This window comes from Salarias fasciatus, chromosome 9, assembly GCF_902148845.1.
Source record: "Salarias fasciatus chromosome 9, fSalaFa1.1, whole genome shotgun sequence".
NCBI classification, from domain to species: Eukaryota; Metazoa; Chordata; class Actinopteri; order Blenniiformes; family Blenniidae; genus Salarias; species Salarias fasciatus.
In genome coordinates this window covers 6,791,225-6,812,762 of record NC_043753.1, presented here as the reverse complement: position 1 = coordinate 6,812,762, position 21,538 = coordinate 6,791,225, and the positions used below count along the sequence as shown (strand labels likewise).

Sequence of the window (21,538 nt, the reverse complement as noted above, 5' to 3'; positions counted from 1 at the left end):
GGTTCAGAGTAAAAAGCTGTGGGTTAATGAATGCCTGTCAGGATAAATGTCCTCACAAAGATGGGAATGTTGCGCGATGTGAGGCTGGTGGGGGGTGTGGGTGTGTGGAGGTGTGTGTGTGTGTGTATGTGTGTGTGTGTGTGGGGGGGGGGGGGGGGGGGGGGGTGTCGAGAGAGAGGACGGGGGAGTCAGAGCATCACTGCTTTCATAAGTCTTTAGCATCAAGCTTTGTTTGTAGGGTGTGTGTGTGTGTGTGTGTGTGTGTGTGTGTGTGTGTGTGTTGTGGGATGCGGGCAGCCTGTTGTCGCTCTGCCTCTGTAACATCTCACTTACTTCACCCCCTCTGCTCTTGAACTGGCTTCAGTTCAGAGTTGGACGTAGAGCAGAAACACGTAGAGCCTCCGTTCACGTCGTCGGCTTTTTCTCGCCGTTACACAATTTCTGCTCACTCGCATTTTTCTCCTTCTGCCTCAAATCCTCTCAGCCGGGCATGAACCCGGAGCTACTGAGTAACAGCCAGTGAACTATACAGTGTTTCCTAACCCGGTCCAACCTTTGCTTTGCCCCTCCCCCGACATGTTCACCAGCGTTGTCTTACAAGCTTATTTCTTCAGATTTTTTTAAAACTAATCAGCTATTTTCTGTCTGCGTGTTTTTAACTCACTGTCAAGCTGCTGATCTGCTCTTTACAGCTTTAAAACAATATGCGCTCTGACTGATAGCAGCTGTTGTAGAGATAGGAATGGCGGGGTGTTGCTGCAGTCTGGAGAGTATCAGGGATCAGTGCAGACTAAAGTGGGCTTGAAGAGATGGAGACTCTCAGGAAATGTGCTCTAGAAAAACTGTGATCAATTGATAACTCACTGCAAATTGTCTCCTGAATCCTTTTTGAAGAGAGTGGTTGATTTTCTTCTCCTGCTATCTGTAGAACAGCTGTGAACAGCTCAGTGGGACGTTCTTGATATTTTCTAATCTTGTAAGGTGGCTCAATCCTCTTTCCCCTTTCTTTTTAAATTCGGCAACATCCGCTCTGATTTTTTTTTTTTTTTTTTTAAATTCATCCCTATTGTCCTTTAATAAAGTGACATTTTTATTGTTAGTCAAGCTGGAGATGAGCAGATTTACGTTATAATTTCTCTGAGAATGTGATATCGCCACCCGCAGGTTAAAAAAAGAACTAAGCATGAAGAAAAACGGAATAAATTAGCTTCAATGTATTTTAGTAGACACAGGTTTTACTCTGAGTAAAGAGGATTCGCTGATTAGAATCCGGCTTCGTCAGGCACAGCCGAAATATTCTTTTTAGTAGAATCTTCTGATTTTACTTAGCGAGCTGCAGCTGCCCGGAGAGCTGTGTGACGAAGCTCAGCGTCATCACTGACGAATAGCGTTAACCTCAGGAGGATACACACACACACACACACACACACACACACACACACACACACACACACTTCATGACTAATGGACATCCCCGCTTTGTTTTTTTGTTAAATACGTAATATTTGGACATGTGAATAATTCATGGCTGGGTGTTTTTTTATCGGCCGGGCTCCTCGCTGGCTCAGCATGGTGAACCTGAAATGATTTGTTATTATTTGCGACATTACGTGGTGGCCGGCGCGCGACCCAGATAGGCAGCTGAATAATGTCCCGGCGCCGAGGTGTCGGGTGGATGTGGGAATGAGATTAGTCAGCAGCTGGTGGAGGTGAGCGCGGCGTGCAGCCTCAGCACCGTGCCGTCCAACGCAAGCTCACACCTCCAACCTCCTTCCAACGTTTACTATACATCAGCCGCACCTCCTGGAATATCCGTCACACTTCAACGTCTGCTGGAAATGCTGCTGCTGCTGCTCATGAGCACTACGGCCATGGGGAATTGTTCCTCTGCACATGCTCAGTAGATGGACAATATGAGCGTTTTCCTCCAGGGTGTCATGACTTCTCCTGGAGTTGGTGGCTTTAGAGTTGACAGTCACCGTAATAGGGTGGTCTGTCAATATGAATGTCTGTGTTCTGTCTATGGTTCATGTTTATAGTGTATTGATCTCTGCATGTCTGTGGTTTCATTATAAAATAAACTGACAGGAGCCGACACGTGGCCCAACATGAAAACTGCATCGTTTTGAGCATTTTTGCATTTTCTCTGTAAACCGACAGATTTGAAATCATTGCTCTGTAAATGTGTTGCAGCAACAACGCCATTGAACCATTGATTGAAACATTTTAGTGTAAATACAGTCTAAAATAGAAATTAAGAATTTCTAAAGGGATCAGATCCCGAATCCATAATTCAAGAGCAATGTCAGATTCGAGACCAAATCATGGGTCTTTATTCAGTCTTGGTCCCTTAAAGTCTCATGTTAAGTGGTCTTGACACTACTTATTTGAGATGTACACGTCATTTTATTATTTTATTGTTCATTTACAGCAGTGGAATTAAACTCTATACAATGAAAATACAAATTTTCTATAAGAAAAAAAAAACATTTTATACTATTTTAGAACGTTTGCAGCAGCGCTAAGCTAACTTGCTAACGCTGATCCAGTAAATGCCTCAGCATGAGCTGTCACCCCCACCCCAACCCCCCCGACCCCCACCCACCTCTCCATATCTCTGGGCCCATCTCTGCGCTCTCCCTCCAGGTCCGTCGCTGGTAATTTATTTTCAGTACACAAACAGCTTCACTGTAAATAGAAGCTGTTAAGCCGCTCCAGCACTCCAGTTTTAATAGACCCCGGCTTTGGTTATGTAATGATTAAATAGCCGACCCGGCCTTTAATGGCGTCGTAAATCACCCAATGTGGTTTTTTCACCGCGTTGTAAAGTGTGAATCAGCTGGCCGGAGTGGGCTCGGTTCAACAGCCAAGGTCAAGAGTGGGAGCGCCGTGTTTACACCGGGAACCGTTAAAAGTTCATCTCTGTGTCACCAGCAGCTCTCAAAAGGTCCAGGAAACACTTCAGGTTCCATCATGAGGAGAAGATTACAGGACGCTGTCACCACGCAGTGTAATTACTCTTCCTCACATCGGCTTCTGCAGGTTTTTGGCTCAGGGAGCGTCTCATATCAGAAAGAAAACACCAACAATCCAAATCCTGGCGCCACGCGAGTGGCCAACACCTCGTGGTTTGGTTCTTAGAGTGGTCTATCTTTCAATCACACCGGTCCACGTTCAGTTCCCATCCCCCCACCTCCCCTGCACGTGAAGCAGCATCTGAGCGGACTGAGCTCTTGGCGTGGCAGCCGTCGCCATTGGTCTGGGAGTGTGTGTGAATGGGTGAATGCGGTGAACAATGGGAAGTGCTTCAGGGCAGCCGAAGCAGAGGAAAAGAGCCACACGAGTGAAACCCATTTAACATTCAGAGGAAGAGCGAAGTCACTGAACGCCTCACAGAAAACAGCTTCAACTGTGCAACAGCATAAATCTGACTGAGGAAGAAAATAGGAAGTCAGTGCTGAAAAAGTTCAAGATCCATGAGGTACTCGAAGGAAACAGCAGCTAGTAGACATTTAATCATGATGGTCTTCATGTTCATTCTTCATGAAAGCATGATGCTCCTCCCATCACGCAAAAGTGACACAATTCCTGTTGTCACGCTCAGTCGTCACGGAGACATTACATCGTTATGATGGAAACATCAAATTGGCATTTAAGTTGTCATAGAAACAGCTTTGCATGTCGTTATGCTCAGTCGTCATAGAAACATGACGCTCTGCATGCTGTCGTGCTCAGTCGTCATAGAAACCTGGTGATCAGCTGTTTTGTGCTGCGTTTGGACTGATGCTGAAGATGTGGCTGTGAAGTGGCCGGCACTAAATATACGTTGTGGTGGGCACCAGCAGACGTGGACGCAGCCTCAGATGAGCAGAGCAGCTGGTTCGTGTCAGGTCAGGACGATCCCGGCCGAGCTCACTTCACTTCACTAATCTGTGTCCCTTCTGTCCCAAAACGCCTCATCCCAAACACCTGAGCAGCACTGTCTCCTGCCAGGTGTGTTTCCTCCTCACAGCTGTCCCTTCAAAACAGCAGCTCAGCCTGCGCTGCGAGCCTGCGGCCGCTGACCTCTGACCCCCAGGGGGGTCCGGCTGCACAGGTGCTGTGCGCGCTGAGGGATGGAGGGAAATGGACACCACACCACCACTTTGATTTCTCCTGACTCCACATTAGACACATACACACTCACAAACACACACACACTGCAGACCTGCAAACAGCCAACACATCATGACTCATTTATTCAGAATTTACAATCTTTAGACAGAAGTAGGAGCGATCAGGGAGTCCTGGAGACCATGTGGCACAAAGACACAAACCTCCCCGAGAGCATTTAATCAGAATTCAACAAATTCATTTTAAAGTCTTTACAGACAGAAACGTTGATAGACAATAGTAACCAGAAGTGTTCACAGACAATAGTTTCTTCTCAGAGGTGGTCGTGGACAATGGTTAGCAGATGTGCTCATACGCACTGGTTTTCAGCAGGGTTGTTAGACCATAGATTCTAGGGGTGTTTGTGGACAATGGTTTGGTTAAGTGATCTCAAGCAATGGTTCTTCAGATATTCACAGACAATGGGTTTCAGGGTCGGCCGCAGACAGTAATTTATAATATTTATCTCCTTAAAAAAACATACTTTATTTGTGTGCAGCTAACTTCAAAATAGGACTCAGTGTAGGCAACATGCAGTATCAGCAGCATGTAATTTGACACCAGCGTCTTTTGCCGCTCCTCTACTCTCTCCTTATATTCTAAAAGACAGCTTTCTTCTGGAAGTGGGTGTAACGTCTGCCATCGTGCCACGTCGGGTGCTTGTAATTTAACACCAGCCTCACTGGCGGCTGATATGCTCTGAGGACACGATGGAGTCGACCTCGGCTCCGAAACAATCTCAAAACAGACGTCTTTATGTAACGCGAGAACCACATCTTCTGTTCATCTGAACTCTGCAACATGTCACCAAAGACGCAGGAAATCAAACCTGAACGCCCAAAATAACTCACCCCCAAAAACTGTGTGTGTGTGTGTGTGTGTGTGTGTGTGTGTGTGTGTGTGTGTGTGTGTGTGTGTGTGTGTGTGCGCGCACGTGTGACTCTGTGCTGCAGGAGTAGCTCTTTTCATAAATCCAGCACATTATCTGCTCCACTGATGTTGCTCATCTCCCTGAGTTGAAGCGTCTGCTGTCCCGCCTCCATCCGTCTCACTCGTCTTCTCCTCCGTCCCTGTTTCTTCTCTCAGGTGAAATTTATCTCATTTCTGCGTCCGTTGGCACAAAACGTGAGGAAATATGTCGTCCTCGTTAGCGCCCGGCACGCTGCATCGCCTGCCAAGCAAAGACAAACAGCACAGACGGTGACGGACGGATGAAAAGTCTGTCTAACGTATCTGAGACTGACACCTAAAGGCATCACGCTCTGTGACAGTGAACTAACCACCACAATGGACTGTCTCACTGTTTTAAAGGCAGTGAACTAACACTTGACAGTGGAACATTCCAGTGATAACAGTGAATCAGCCACAGACAGTGGACTCACCCAGTATTATTACAGACAGTGAACCAGTCACAGAAATTGGATTATCCCACTGTTATTAAAGAAAGTGAACTGACCACAGACCGTGGAGTATCTCACTGTTATTACAGACAGTGGATTAACCACAGACAGCGGAATATTCTACTATTCCAGACCGCTCTGTTTTCTTCTCCCACAGACAAATACTCTTTTTAATTTTTAAAGTCTCTCTTTGTACTTATCTGAGAGTAATCAGATTACACGTGCCTGGTCCTGAGTGTGTTTCACTGCCTCCAGCTTGACTCTGACTCTACAATAGAAACGGCTTATGAATAGAAATACATTTAAACGCCTCATTATGGTTGTCAACTGTCAGGAGGTTTTGGCCCAAGGCTGCAGTGTGTGTGTGTGTGTGTGTGTGTGTGTGTGTGTGTGTGTGTGTTTGTGTGTGTGTGTGTGTGTGTGTGTGTGTGTGTGTGTGTGTGTGTGTGTGTGTGCTTTCGTCCAACCTCACGTGTGTGTCAGAGATTAGGTGTGTATTCATGTCCTTTTGGATTCACCTTTTCCGTTTGTGAGTGTGTGTGTGTGTGTGTGTGTGTGTGTGTGTGTCTGCTGTCTGTGTGTGTGCTTGCGTGTATGTGTGTGTGTGTGTGTGTGTGTGTGTGTGTGTGTGTGTGTGTGTGTGTGTGTGTCCATCCAAGGCTGGCATTCGTCACGGTGGCTGCTCTGTGTTCCCAGACTCTGAATGTATTCATGAGTTAGCTGTTGACTCAGGTAGTGTGTTCACCTGTCCGCACACACACACACACACACACACACACACACACACACACACACACACACACACACACACACACACACACACACACACCCCCCTGCTGTGTCTTTGTCCAGACGCCGAACAAAACTGGCCAAATGTCCGTCCTCAGTCCTCAGCAGAAAACCTGCTTCCTATCCCTCCATCTCCCTCGTCCCTTTGAAAACTCCCATGATGCTCAGCAAACGAGGACTTTTGAAGTCAGCTGAGATGAAGGGGGGTGCACGCACGGTGGGGAGAGGAGGGGGATTTCCTCGCCTTTTAGTTTGCTCCGGATCTGGGCGCGAAAGCGAACAGACGGCAGATTTCCTGGCGGCGGGAGGGAAGTTTTTGGAAGACGACGCTCCTCTGTTGTTCGGGCCAGGATTCCTGCCAATTACATAACTTTTAATCTGACTCATTCAGCGTCCACTGGACCAAAAAAATAAATAAAAACCAACCTCAAGATCACACGAACCAAGCAAATTACAGCCAGAACTGCTCTAATATCACAACTTCTTCAGGTATGAGGTGTTGTATCTGCGTCAGATTGATGTATAGGATGGAGCTTGCAGGAAGGTATCATCTGCATAGAGCGACACTTTCCGCTCCCGTTGACCCGTTTCCACTCCTGTAACTCCACTCCTGTTTTCAGAGGTCACCTCACCTGGACGGTTTCCATGCTTAGCCACCGCCACGGGGATTCAAACCTGTTTACTCGTGACTTAAAAAGAACGTCTGCTTCAAAAAGCACAGCAATGAAATGCTCTTGAGCATATTTATGGGAGGACGAGGCGGCAGTGAACACAACACAGGAGAGAAGTTAATCTAGTTCAGAGGTCTGAAACTGTTCTGATCAAAGAGACATTTTCATCGTTTAGCCACAAAACATTGTAATTATCTGAAATAAAGAAAAAAAACATTAAAAAATGTATACAAAATAAAATGGTGCATTAATGAAGTATCAAAGGTTCTATTAAGATCTATTTTGTGTCTTTTGTGTTCTTTTTTCTTTTTCTTTTTACGTTCCTTTTTTTAATTTTACCTTTCTTTCTTTCCACATTTTTGCTTTACTGTTCTGCCTTTTTCTTTCCTTTTTCTTTTAATTTGTTGGTTTTCCTCTTTTTTGCTTTTCTTTCTTTTCGTTTTCTTTGTTTTTTCTTCTTTCCTTTGTTTCCCCTATTTCTTTTATGTTATTTTCATATTTTCTGTGTTTTACCTTTTTCCTTTTGTATATTTTTTGATATTTTTCTTTTCTTTTTCCCCTTTCTGACATTTTTAAATGAAACTGAAAGCCTTTATAGCACTGTGACTGCCCGTTTACATAACAATGGTGCTCGGAGTCACTGAAAATACTATATTTTTGAAAATGGTCTCCATGGAAACTGGAAAAAAACTCAACTTTTCTAAAAACGTTTACTGTACAATATATTGTTCAGAGCTCACCCATGTCCTGACAAGCTGGCTATGTCAGTGGCGGCATTTGTGCTCTTTCCATGTAAATGGACATCGTTTTCAAAACATAATGAAAATACAGAACTGTTCTGAAAGATCCTGACCGGTCAATTTATCTTGTTTCTCACAGCAGAAAGACGATATCAGCCTGTCAGAGGGCAGCACGGTGGACCTGAGGAAGCCTGGCGAGGAGGAGGACGAGTACTCGGAGATGGCCGAAGAGGCCATGGACCCGGACAACTGCTTCCCAGACGGTGAGTCCAAACCGTACGGTTAGCGGTTAGCTTAGCATGTCTGATACTGACGGCTCAGAGGGTTCAGAACTCAACTCACTGTTTTACATCAAGAAAACCAAAGCAGTGATTATCTCGTCCTTCAAATCCTCATTTAGCATAAATGCTAACAGCTGTACTATTTCTAATCGAGCTAATGCTCCTTTGTAACGGTTATCTGATTGATATTTATCTTTCATAATGATACTTTTATAGCTTTTCATTGAATTCCAGGACTAACAAAATAAATATACATTTTTTTTTTAAACCTACACTAAGGAACTTTTCAACCTTAATAAAACATTTTAATATCTTTTGTGATGATACTTCAACTTACAACTAGTTGAATGACCCCTCTGTCACGGGCTGAGGGCGTCAGTATTGCTTTCACTTGGACTAAGCAGCTGTGAGGAGGGTGGTAGGAATCCTGCACACTAAAAAGCTCCAAATGTGCGAACTGCTTTACGGCATGCGTCACATCTTGATATAACATTGTTTAGCCACCATTAGATTCATTTAGATTCATTACCTCGTCGCTATCCATCCTTCACACAGCCCCTGGAAACAAATGTAGGCGAGTTCAGTCCGACAGCATGCCACCGGGAGCAGCAATTTACGACGCCACGCGCTAGTCCTCATGGGAACTGTAGTATTCGGTCAGGCAAAACACTACCACTTTTGTCCACTGGCGCCGCCAAAATCAACGAAAACTGAAAGTTCCTTAGTGTTGCTTTAAGATGTATTTTTTTGTCTAAGAAAGATGATCTGGCTAACTTCTTCCTCCAGCTGGATGCTAAAAGTCTTCAAACCAACAAGAGTAGGATAAAAGAAATAAACAGACTCTCTAATCTCTTCATTTAGTTTAAGACTTCTGACAGATTTCTAGACTGGCTTTTAGAACATTTTGGAGTTTTTGACTTGTTTGGTCTGATTTTGATTTTGAATTTTACATCAGTTTCGTGAGATGAGGATTGTGATTTTTGACATAATTCAGCCAAATTTTGATGTAATTGTAGATTTATGTTCTACGAGTTTATTCACGGTCCTGGAAAGTTTTATACATGTTTTAAACTTCTTGTAGATTTTGAAGGATTTATTGTTATTTTTTGCTCTTTTTCAAATATGAAAGGTAAGACCAGTTTAGCTGTTTTTTTTCCGCTCATTTCTCACCTGTTTCAGACCTTTAAACCAGTGCTTCCTGTCTTCTTGTAGTTGTCGTCTGTGAAATTGGACAATTGGAGCTTGAACAAGGGTTGGACAAATGTTAGGCCTATAGTTTTATATTCTGTATTTTTGAGGTGTTATATTCAATTTTTCACTGGTTTTATACTTATTAACAACCTGTTTTTTCGTTTTGCTGCTTGTTTTTAAGGGCTTTCAGACTATATTTTTTTCCTTTTTTTCTAGAATAAATCAGCTTTCCCCTTTGTTGCTTTGTTCATTTTGAATTTTTCTATCTTAAAGTTTGTGTAGGTGAGATAAGGGTGTAAGGCGCAGTTCTTTAGGTTGATCCAGCATTCAAGATGAGTGTCGGTAAGAACACAGGAGGGAGGAGGAGGTTTGGCTCTTCAGCTGCGTTTATTGTGATGCACGTTTCCACAGATCAGTTTCTGAAATAAATAATAACAAACACATCAACTTCAGTCTCTGTATTTTCACCTTTACATTAACATAAATCATTCACATCGGTCATGCAAAGGGCACTAATAAAGAATACCTCATGGAATGAAGAATAACCAAACATAGATGTGAATTATATACATGAGGTCGAAGTAACACAGATGAATGACATGCAATACCGACATATAGGTAAATAACCACCTCCCGCCTGGAATGTGCGGGTGTGGAAAACGAGATCTCCCGCCAGTGCAGAAGTGAACTAACGCCACCTCCCACTTGCGGTGTAGGTGAACAAACCAAGCGCTCCCACCGGCGCAAACTCCGACAATCAGTTTATCAATTAAAGCTAGCGTCGGCAATCTTGGAAAACTAGCATGTAGCATGAATATAGCACCTCCCCAAGGCTCCGCCCAGCTCCCACCCCATTGGAGGAGCTCCCTTTGGGAGCGAAAGCACTGGATGCGAAAGCGTTGTGCCCGAGCGCGCGGAAGCACCACGCGCACGGAGTTTGTGATCGCCTCCAATGTTATTAACCTTTCTGACTGCCCGCACACAACGCGCATGGGAACGCAGCGCGCCCGCTCCGCTTCGTTCTATTTTTCACGTGAGCCGCGAGCGCCGAGAGCACCTTGGCAACGTGCGCGCGCTCTGAACCAGGGCCAGTGCATGACATTGAAATGTACGCGCAGGGGGCTGGTAGAACGGCGAAGGGATTTGATTGGTTTCTTAAGAGCGGTCCGCGCCTTGCGATTGGTCGGAGTTTTTACTGTCCTTTGGCCACTACAGTTGTCAGATTTTTTCCGCACCTTTTTCTGTCCACATAATGTATTGACTTCTCCCAGGGGGCGAGGAGCATTTCACTCAGTATGACAAAAAGTGCTTTTGGACAACATCGTCTACCCTAACTTTAAGGAATAAACATGCATTAAAGCACTCAGCATCTACACGTGAACACCTTAGCAGATGCAGGAATGGACAGATAACAGTTCTACCAAATGAGGGAGGCCAGCACGGCACGGAAAGAACACACGGATCACAGCTGATAGGGACAAATGCACACTGCGGATGAATGCTCCTCACTTTTGTCATTTACTGTCGATCTGCGGCATCAACCACAACACGCACGTCCGTAAGGTGAGGCAGGAAAGGTAGAGGTACAGACTCGTCGGTGAAAGGATTTAAGGTAACTTAAAGGAGGGGGATCCGCCAGCCCACACGCTCCCACTGAACATTTGAACGCCACAGCTGTCGACCCGTCGTCATTTCCGGCCACCAGGAACCAACTACTCCCTAATGCAGCCTTTTATACACTTTGGTTTCAGTTTGATTTTAAACTCAGGTTTGTGCTTTTTCCTAACACTTGAGAAAATAATTTGTGGTATTATTTAGTATTTGGGACTCCTTAATTCTGCGGGATATTTTTGAGTCTGTCTGAAAATAAAAAAACAGACTTTGACTTCATCCTCCACAATCCATCTCTCCGCTTCCTTTAGTGTTCTCCTGCTGATCCTGAGGTTATATAAAAGTGAAATTACAGATGCCGCTTCTATATTTTATGCTAATTCTTCCACCCGTATCTGTTGATGCTGTGCAGCTGTCTGCCGCTCGTCGAGCAACCCACTTGCCCCAAAACTTTCACGCCGAGATTTATGATTCAGGGGGAAAACAAACAGCTCGTCTCCTTCCTGACTCAGCCACTTTCCTCCTGGAACAGCACAGATTCGTCTTCTGGCCCGGGGGGAGGAGGGGGGACACAGAGGGGAAACACTGGTGGGGTATTACCGGGTTAACATCCACCAATCTCACGCCCACATGTTTCTCTGCTGCTTACTACACATTTATTTCTGCCTCTACGCCGACGACATGCTGCTGTGCATCCACACGATGACTGTTTTTTTTACCTGAAGTTCACACAAGATAAAACCAATATTATAATTATTACTGGGAAGGAAAAGATTTCTGAGGTGTCACGGTATCTGTTCAGTCAGCAATACAGTTGGAGGAAGTTTCTTTTTTTTTTTTAAATTTGACCAAGTAAGAAATTCCTTTCCTATGTTTAAATTTCCACGATATGCAGCTGTGAAATTTTAACATAAGCGATTGAGAAGTGTCACAGTGCAAACAGATCAATGAAAATGTGTTTCAAACTGTGATACAAGCACCAAAGTCAAGCTATTTGAAATATATAGAAAATTTGGTTAACTTAAAGCTCGTGTCCGGAGTTTTGAAAGAGAGAGGTTTTATTAATCCAACGTCTCAGGTTCCCCCTCCCTCTGCTTTCATGAGCGACCAAGCCACGCCCCTTTAATTGTGCACGCTATTATCCGTCGGGTGAAAATGAGAGCCTCCGAGTCCTACAGCATCCTCCATGTTTAGCTGTTTACGGTGGATGTTCAGCAGACAGTGGATATATCCGAGGTAAGCGGGGCGGCTGCTGCGTTGCTAACTCACCTCTGCCTGGGCGAGCGGCCGTGCTCTCTGGCTGTGTGCACACTTTGATTGACAGCGCGACAAGGCGGAAGCTTGAAATCTATTGGCTGAAGCTGACCGGCGCTTTTTCGGATAACATGGGGGTCTATGAGACGAAGGCGGGGCTCATAAATAAATTTTTATATTGCTTTATGGTAATATTATATTGTAGTATCGAACCAGACTGACACATTTAAGCTCTGTTGAAAAATGATACATATGTTGGAAACGAACGGAAACTCCGGACACAAGCTTTAAATCTCATGAAACTTTAAAATTATCCAAGAAGAAAAACAGAACGTTTCAGACTCATTTGAATTATTTCAGTATCACACTCATTTGAATTAATCTACAGGTTTTGTCTTATTAATCAGCCTTTGTTCATGTGATCGATTAATAGTTAAGTAAATTATACTTCACCACTAATTATTTTGTATTGTACACATTTTTAAACAAGGAATCACAATTAACAGGCACACACACACTAAACCACCTCCAACACACATCCACCCACCTCCAGCTACCTCCGACCCACCTCTTCCCTGGCTCCACCCATCCCCAGCCTAATTCCACTCCTCCTCCAGTCTTCCTTCAACTCACCTCCACCCATCAGTCTACATTTACCAACCTCAACAACACTTCCAACTACTTCCAGCCCACCTCCACCCACCAATATACCTCCAGCCCACCTCTTCTCTGATCCTCATTTCCAATTCCACTCCGACACCAACACCTTCCGTCTTCCCTTCAACCCACCTCCACCCATCAACACTCCTGAAGTCTCCCTCCATCCCACATTAACCCTCCTCTATCTACCTCCAGCCCACCTCCACCCATCAACCCACCTGAAGTCTCCCTCCATCCCACATTAACCCTCCTCTAACTACCTCCAGCCCACCTCCACCCATCAACCCACCTGCACTCCACTCCTCTTCCTTTCTGGCCCAGAACTTTCACCGGTAGATTAATGGTGGTGTCCCCTCCACCAGGTGAGCTTCCTCCCTGACTCAGGTCCCTCAGTGACTCCGCTCACCTGTCGCAGGTCGATGCTCTGCGAGGTAACGTGAGGTCAGGAGGAGGAATCAGGTCAGCCAGCTGGAAAAGCCTCTGAGCAGTCCTGAAGCCAGCCCCCACCCCACCCCACCCTCCACACACACACACCTGCAGCCTCCACATCAGTCAGCTGACACCCGGCGAGCAGCCGGGGGAACGTCCTGTACCGGCGCTCGGGGACGATTACACGCTCCGTTAGTGCTGCGCGGAACAGCAATTAATGCAAAAAAAGACACATTTTCACGAGTTCCTCTCTTCAGTAACACTGCCAGATAAAAAAACATCCCCTCATCTCACTGGAAGCAGCTCTGAGAACACACCCAATACACAACCAAAGTTTGCTTCTTTTTCTTCTTTTCAAGCAAGTTTTTTCTCTTTTTTTTTTTTTCCGAAACGCACCTTTGACATCTTTCAACGGCGTTCTTTTCCCTTCATCGGAAACATCATCACTGATGAAGAGGAATTAACGCCTGATATGGAATAATGCTTTGTTTCCAAGTTCTCTGGAACGCCGTCGAAGGTGGTGTTTGACTGCTTTCAGACTCAAGTTTACATGAAACTTTTCTGAAACAAGAATGCAAAAATTATACGATTTCACTTGATATCACTTTAGTATCAACAGGGCCTTAAATTCAGCTGTTTGTCCAACTTTATTGGGATTTTTAGTGAGCCGAATTCAACCAAATGTTTTATACATATTGTTAGGTGTTATTCTATTGTACACATCAAATCTGCATGTCCACATACTTGAATAAGAGCACAATGAAGGTTTAACACGCTGAGTTTACCAGCCTTTAGTAAAATTAACTGACTTAAAGTAGCATTTTGAAGGCTATTGAAAAAGTAAGTTTTGTGCACATTTGAGACTAGGCAGACACCTTTATTGTCTACAGTCGTAAAAAATTCAAATTGACAAAAAATATCAAATTCGTTTTTAGATGAGGCTGAAACCCACCAATACCCACCACCCTACCACCTTCACCCCACTTTATCTCCCTATGTCCAAAATATTTGCCTAACAGCCCAATAAAGGGTGCACGTGCTAAGATTAGCTGCTATTCGCAGTGTCAGTTGACTTAATAGGAGGTTTTTGAACCAGTGCTGAACTCAGTCTCTGAAAGAATGAGCAGAAATTCAGTTGTGTTGAGATTCGGGACACAGGTTAAAAGTGTACACAGTCATTATAAAAGGTAAAACTCGAGCCTGACTGGTTTCCCGTTTTGTGGAGCTGCGCCTGAAGCTGGGGCTGGGACCTGTTTCCTCCCACCAGAGGAGCTCGGGGCGGAGGCGGCTGCCAAACAGCAGATGTTGGATTAGCTTTGATTCATTTAGAAGATTGATGCCTCCATCATGAGTGTCCCAACACGCCGCCGCCACTTCTCACTGATTCAGCAGAGTCCTTCACCACAGGAGAGGTTTATCAACGGCTGGACGCACAGACAGGAAACCAGAGGAAGAGAAAACTGGGAAGAAAACAGGAAACTGGAGGAGGGAGAAACAGGCAGTCAAGGAAACAGGAAACAAGAGAAGGAGGAAACGGGAAAGGAACAGAAAACCAGAGGAAGAGGAGGAAGCCATGAAGGAAGTGGGAAACCAGAGGAGAAAGAAACGGGAGAGGAACAGAAAACCAGAGGAAGAGGAGGAAACCATGAAGGAAATGGGAAACCAGAGGAAGAAGAAACCAGAAGGACTGAGGAAAAAAAACAAGAAACCAGCAAAGGAAGGAAACAGGAGGAAATGGGAAGGAAGCAGGAAACAAGAATAAGAAGAATAAGAAAGGAACAAGGAGGAAAAGGGAAACCAGCAAAGAAAGGAAACAAAAACTAGATGAGGAGGAAACAGGAAGGAGGCAGGAAGCCAGAAAATAAAGAAAGTGAAAACAGGAGGAGGAAATGGGAAGGAAGCAGAAAGGAAACTACAAACCGGTAAAGGAAGGAAGCAAGAATCTAGATGAGGAGGAAATGGGAAGGAAACAGGATACCACAGGAGAAAATGGGAAATAATCAGGAATTAAATAAAAAAAAAAAGAAAACTGGAGGAAGAAGAGACAGGAAGGAAGCAGGAAGAAAATGGGAAACCACACATTGAAGGAAACAGGAGACTAGATGACAAGGAAACGTGAATGAATGGACTCTATGCACAACTCAACCACTTCCTGAACTTCAGGAGGCTCCTTGTTTCCTGTCTTTCATGACAGGACGAGCTGATTAATGCAGGTGTGTCTGACCATTACTGTTGTGGTTGCAGAGGTCAGGGACACCTGGATTAATCAGCTCGTCCTATCATGAAAGACAGGAAACAAGGAGCCTCCTGAAGTTCAGGAAGTGGTGAAGTTGTGCATAGAGTCCATTACGAAACCAGAGGAAGAGGAAACAGGATAAAAACAAGAAATCAGAGGAAGAAACTGGAAAAGAAACAGGAAACCAGCGGTAGAAGAGTCACCATGAAAAAAATGTAGATTGGTGTATAATAGAAACTCAAAGAATTAAAATACAGAATACAATTGAAATACATAGAATCAATAAACAGTATACAGCACAAACAGAATGGAAATATATAAAATACCAGGAAAACAGAATACAAAAGTATACAGAATACACCAAAGACAGAATCTATTAGAAATAGAATAGTATACAGAGAATACAGTAGAAACATCAAATGAAAATGCAATGTAATAGAATACATAGTACACAAACAACACAAAACACAGTGAAAATGCAGAATACAGCAAAGACAGAACACAATACAAGCATATATATTGCTGTTAAATAAATACAACACAAAATATGTAAAAAAAAAAAAACTGTTAAAGTAAACTGTTAAACATTTTTATGTACATATAATACAGATAATGATTTTACACAAGCTTTGATTATTCATATATTCGAGCTTTTCCCTTCTGAGGAATCAGTGAAGTGTATCTTATCTTAGTCTGAGCTATAATTTAGTTTCTCCCTCATCTTACCGCAGTAATCCATTTACTTTTAGATTTGATGTGGTTTAAAACAATCTAAAAGTCAATAAGTGAGAGTTTTTATTGCGTTAAGTGGATTTCTCTAATGTACTCAGTGAGTGTCCGAGGACGTTTGATGTTTATAATGAAGTTCGACTTTCCTGCAGCGCCAATGAAAACCATGACTTTGACCTTTGACCTTTCAACTCGCCACTGTTGATAGATTTCTGGGGACACATACCAGATTTTAACCTCCGGCGAGACGCCGGCTGACTCAGCTCGCCATCCCCTCACACCGGGCCGGCACCAGAGTGCCGACTCAGCACGCATGTGCGCGCGCGTGTGTGTGTGTGTGTGTGTGTGTGTGTGTGTGTGTGTGTGTTGTTCCTTTGAGCAGGCCAGATGCTGCAGAAGTAGGCCAGAAAAATGACAAACAGCAGCAGGCAGACACTGACTGTGTGTGTGCGCGCGAGTGTGTGTGTGCGTGCGTGTTTGCCATATTTAGGTGTTCCTAAGATACTTTATCTATTTGAGCTCAGTTTTTGGCGTCCTCCAGACGCTGTGTTCAGCAGTTTATTGCGGTTGATCACGACTGGTAGCTCATTGTGACTGATTCCAGCTCGTCGTGGCTGATCGTCGCTCACTGTGGCTTTTTGTAGCTCGTCCTGGCTGATCATAGGTCATCGTAGCTGATCATCGCTCACTGTGGCCGATCGTAGCTCGTTGTGACTGATCATGGCTGATCATAGCTCATCATGACTAATTGTAGCTTAACGTAGCTGATCATGGCTGATCATAGCTCAGCGTGGCTGATCGTCGCTGATCATGACTGATCATTGCTCATCATAGCTCATCGTGACTGTTGCTTAACATAGCTGATCATGGCTGACCATAGCTCATCGTGACTGATTGTAGCTCAGTGTGGCTGATCATGGCTGATCATAGCTCATCGTGACTGATCGTAGTTTATCATGGCTGATCATGGCTGATCGTCACTCATTGCGACTGATCGTAGGTCATTGTGACTGATCGTAGCTCATTGTGGCTGATCATAGCTCATTGTGGCTGATCGTAGCTCATTGTGGCTGATCGTAGCTCATCGTGACTGATCGTAGCTTATCGTGGCTGATCATGGCTGATCGTCACTCATCGTGACTGATCGTAGGTCATTGTGACTGATCATGGCTCATCGTGATTGATCGTAGGTCATCACGGCTGATCGTGGCTGATGCTAGCTCATCCTGACTGATCGTCGCTGATCATGTCTTATCGCAGCCGATTGTCGCTCGTCCTGGCTGATCGCAGCCAAACACTTCTGACTGTAGCTAATCACAGCTTATTGCGGCTAACAGCAGCTGTTCATAGCTCATCACAGCTGGTTGAAACTCATTGCAACTCATCGCGGCTAATGGCGAACTCCGACAGATCTCAAATCACCGTTGAGAATTTCGCCCGTAAATTAATCTGAGTTGTTAAAAATTCCTCCAGTCGTAGGAAGAAACTTTTCCTGTGGGCCACGTGGGGAGTTTATAGAGCTGCGGATTCAGCAGTGACAGATCGTGTTTCTATGTGTCTTTATGTATGTGTGCGTGTGTGTGTGTGTTCCTCCACGCTGTGATTACAAAGCACAAACAGCAGCGTGCCTCCCCGCCGCTCCCTCCGGCTGTCACTAAGACAGAGTGCCGGTGTCGGCCTGAATGGCGACGCTCCCCCACCGCTAATTATTCACCGCGCAGAAGAAAGGTCGTCGTTCTGGAGGAGCCGGCGAAAAAAAAAAACCTCAGCGAGAGGCGCTAACGAGCCAGCGGAGAAAGAAACTCCTCAGATGGATGAAGGTCAGCGCTCCGCTTTCTGTGGCTCCTATTTCCACCTGATGGGACGGAACAAAGGCGGCTTTATTTCGGCGTGAGCGGAGAATAATGTCGAGAGCGGCCAATCAGATCGCAGCTCGGGGAGGGGGTGCACGTTCCAAAAAAGCGTTACACAGACGGGCTTCATAGCGTCCTCATACCCAGATTAGAGTTTTAATGGAAAAATATAAGCTGCTAGCAGTGTGTCAAGATCCTAGTGCACCTGGCTCTTAAAGGGACAGGCACGGCGGATTTGGGAAATCATTGATAATTATCATTTTTACTTTGAAATTGATCAAAGTGGTAAATTTAGTCACCCCCAAATGAAAATGCATGAGATTACTGCATGGTACATGCATAAGAGTTTCAGTTGGCAGTATCAGTGCTTCCTTAATAAAATCTCAATTCAGGTGAAGTTATTGTCAGATATTGAACTTTTTCTCAAAATTGAGCGACCTGTTCATCTCTTCATGTGTAGGCTCATTTCAGGTGCTTCTTTAGATCCATATCAACTCTGTGGGTTCAATTCATTTCAACTGAATAGAATTTAATTTACTGTATATAGAACCAATAAGAAGCACGACAAGCACACACTCCAAAACAAATGCAGCATTTAGTTTGAAAGTGTTCTTATTTTCTATGTCAGATTTTAGTTTAACCTTACAAACAAATATTTTCTGAGGTAAAATTGTATCCAGCAGCCCCGGCGTGCGGCGGAGCGGCCATGTAAATAGAGGCAGAGCGTGAGACTCACAGCTGGGACGCCACAGAGAGGCTGAAGGCCATTCCCCATTATTTTACTGTTATCTCCACACAAAAACACACACACACACGCGTGTGTGTATGTGTTTGTGTGTGTCTGTGTGTCTGTGTGCCCTACAGGTATAGTTCATCATTAGCAAATATGAATGCAGGAAAATCAACGTATGAGCTCTATTAGCTCCCATAAAAGCATATAAATCCATAAACATGCAGTGATTCAGGTCTCATGTACACACAGACACACACCCATGCACACACACACACACACCCCGTGCCAACGTTAGCATTAGCTGCTCCATTAGTCGTCTAAATGCCAGCTCATTGGTTAATGTTGTGATGCCGTGCCGCGGTTTCTGCCTCGGTGGGTCGTGGTGGGTCGGAGCGGACCACTGCACTGCGCCCTGCAGGCCGGAGCTCTCAGGTGGGACTCCTGCAGGATACACACACACACACACACACACACACGATGATGGAGAACCTCAGATCACCACCGTGCAGCTCCACCCTGTCCTCTTGTACTTTAAATGTTCAGGCTGCGGCACGAGGAAGTGGAAAGAGACGAAGTAACGTCAGTGAGACTTTCACCAGAACTGTAGTTATTTATTTAGTTGCGTGTGTGTGTGTGTGTGTGTGTGTGTGTGTGTGTTTTCAGTCTACATGGATGTAATCACCTGGTGGGGGTTGGGTGGGGGCGTTTAGGCCGCGTTTCCCGAGCGGCGCTCGATAGCGGGTCGATGGCGCGGGCGGACGCCTCCCCCCGGCGCCGCCTGTCTGCCCAGCAGGGGGCGTAACGAGGCGTTTAAAGACCAACGTTCAATAGGGGTTTACAGCCCCATCAGAGGGGGGTTTCCTCACACACCGGCATGACTGTAATAACTCAGCCGAGTGGGCTGATTGAGTGTCGTATTACCGCTCGCCTGTTTTGATTGGATTACCTCGCTGACATATCAGAGCGGTTGGGGGGGGGGGGGGGGGGGGGGGGGGGAGACACTATTAGTCGCCATGGCAGCCGGGGTAATCAGAGCTGTGATTAGAGAGGCTGCAATCAGCCGAGTGAAGAGCAGCTTCATGATCTGTGGAGTCTGTTACAGGAAGCCCGGGTATCCGGATACTCTCGTCAGTTACTCTGCCCTGGGATTACATCTGGAGAAGGGGGGGGGGGGGGGGGGGGTGTGCTGCGACTCCCACAAAATATGGGTCACACAGTTACCAGTTTACATTCCAAACGAGGCCGCATTGATTGGGGTTCATTTGCAGCAGCGTGTTATTTGCAGGGGGGGATAGAGCGCCCCCTGCTGGTCCATTTACCCCCACTTATACCCAATTAAATCAGCGAAACCTCCTTCAAGCTCAGAGAAGAACATCAAGTGAATACCTGAGAAAATCAACGCAGAGCTGCTGGCTCTCTCTTACTTCACTGATTCACGTCACGATTAACTCTGAACACAGGGAAAACATTACACGAAATAGGGCATGCTGGGGAAAAAAAGTCATTTTACTTCCAGCCAACCACCCACCCTACATCAGCGATACCCCGCCTGCTTGCTTCTATTGCAAAACTCAACCCTGAAATTGTCAACAAACTACAAGCAGGAAATAGTTGTGTGATGACTGTTACGTTGTGCGTTCATGAAGCTGAAGTTCACAAACATAATTTGGTAAACAGTCATCCCTTTATCGATGCTAACATGCATGATGTTGTGCTGGTAAAGTGATTATTAACCGTTCAGTTTTGTTTCTGCAGATATCGGAACACTGCATTTTTCTGTAGTCAGGCTCCATTTTTATAACTACAACAAACTATGTGAAGTTGTGTTTGTTTCTTCCCCACAATGTAACTGGACCCTGAATATATTACAAGCTGATGAGTTGTGAACCTGAAAAAGTTAGTGAAGCAAGAACACACACACACACACACACACACACACACACACACACACACACATTTTGAGGACAGTGGTTTTACTTATCATGTAATCTCAGTCATAACATGATGTCCTACATTCATGTCGACAGTGTGTGTCTTACTGTATTAACATTAGCATGCTAGCTGCAGGCTGTGTCGTCAGAACAGCAACATCGACTCACTGCTGCCCCCTGATCCACCGTATGGGTACTGCATGAAGTCCACACACTGCTCCTTTCAACTTTAATTCCAATTCAACCACAGTCTGACCACTGCCCCCATTAGTCCCATCAATGTGACATAATATGTATTCACACACACACACACACACACACACACACACACGGGGGTCATTCAAAGTTAAAGAGAGAACACTTTTTACTGCAGGTTATCTGTGTTAACCAACAAAACCGACTCAGGAAAACAACTCTTTGTGTTTGTGTGTGTGTGTGTGTGTGTGTGTGTGTGTGTGTGTGTGTGTGTTGACACCAGCGTGCCCTCAAGCAAAGCACTGTTATTGTGAAGGACAGCAGTCTGTGAAACTATCAGCAGCAGCTCACATTCAGAGATACAGACGAGTGTTTCAGCGGTGTTGTTTACTTTGTGTGTGTGTGTGTGTGTGTGTGTGTGTGTGTGTGTGTGTGTGTGTGTGTGTGTGTGTGTGTGTGTGTCATCCACAGTCTGCACCACGAGGTTTCAGTGCTGCGACATCGACACGACGGCCGGCCCGGGGCAGATATGGTGGAGGATGAGGAAGACCTGCTATCAGATCGTGGAGCACAGCTGGTTCGAGACCTTCATCATCTTCATGATCCTGCTCAGCTCCGGAGCGCTGGTTCGATTCCCTTTCACTCTGTTCCACTGCACTCTGATCCCTCAGATTTCACACTAT

The 21,538-nt window shown here is 45.2% G+C and overlaps 1 protein-coding gene across 1 annotated transcript in view; it reads left to right on the top strand.

The window, feature by feature from the left end:
- The window catches only part of LOC115393909 (sodium channel protein type 4 subunit alpha-like), a 153,780-nt gene that overhangs the window by 110,815 nt on the left and 21,427 nt on the right, over positions 1 to 21,538 (top strand). Inside the window, exons 23-24 of the mRNA XM_030099011.1 lie at positions 7,892 to 8,015; positions 21,327 to 21,481. Coding sequence (XP_029954871.1) covers positions 7,892 to 8,015; positions 21,327 to 21,481 — 279 coding nt within the window. The remainder of the gene's footprint in view (positions 1 to 7,891; positions 8,016 to 21,326; positions 21,482 to 21,538) is intronic.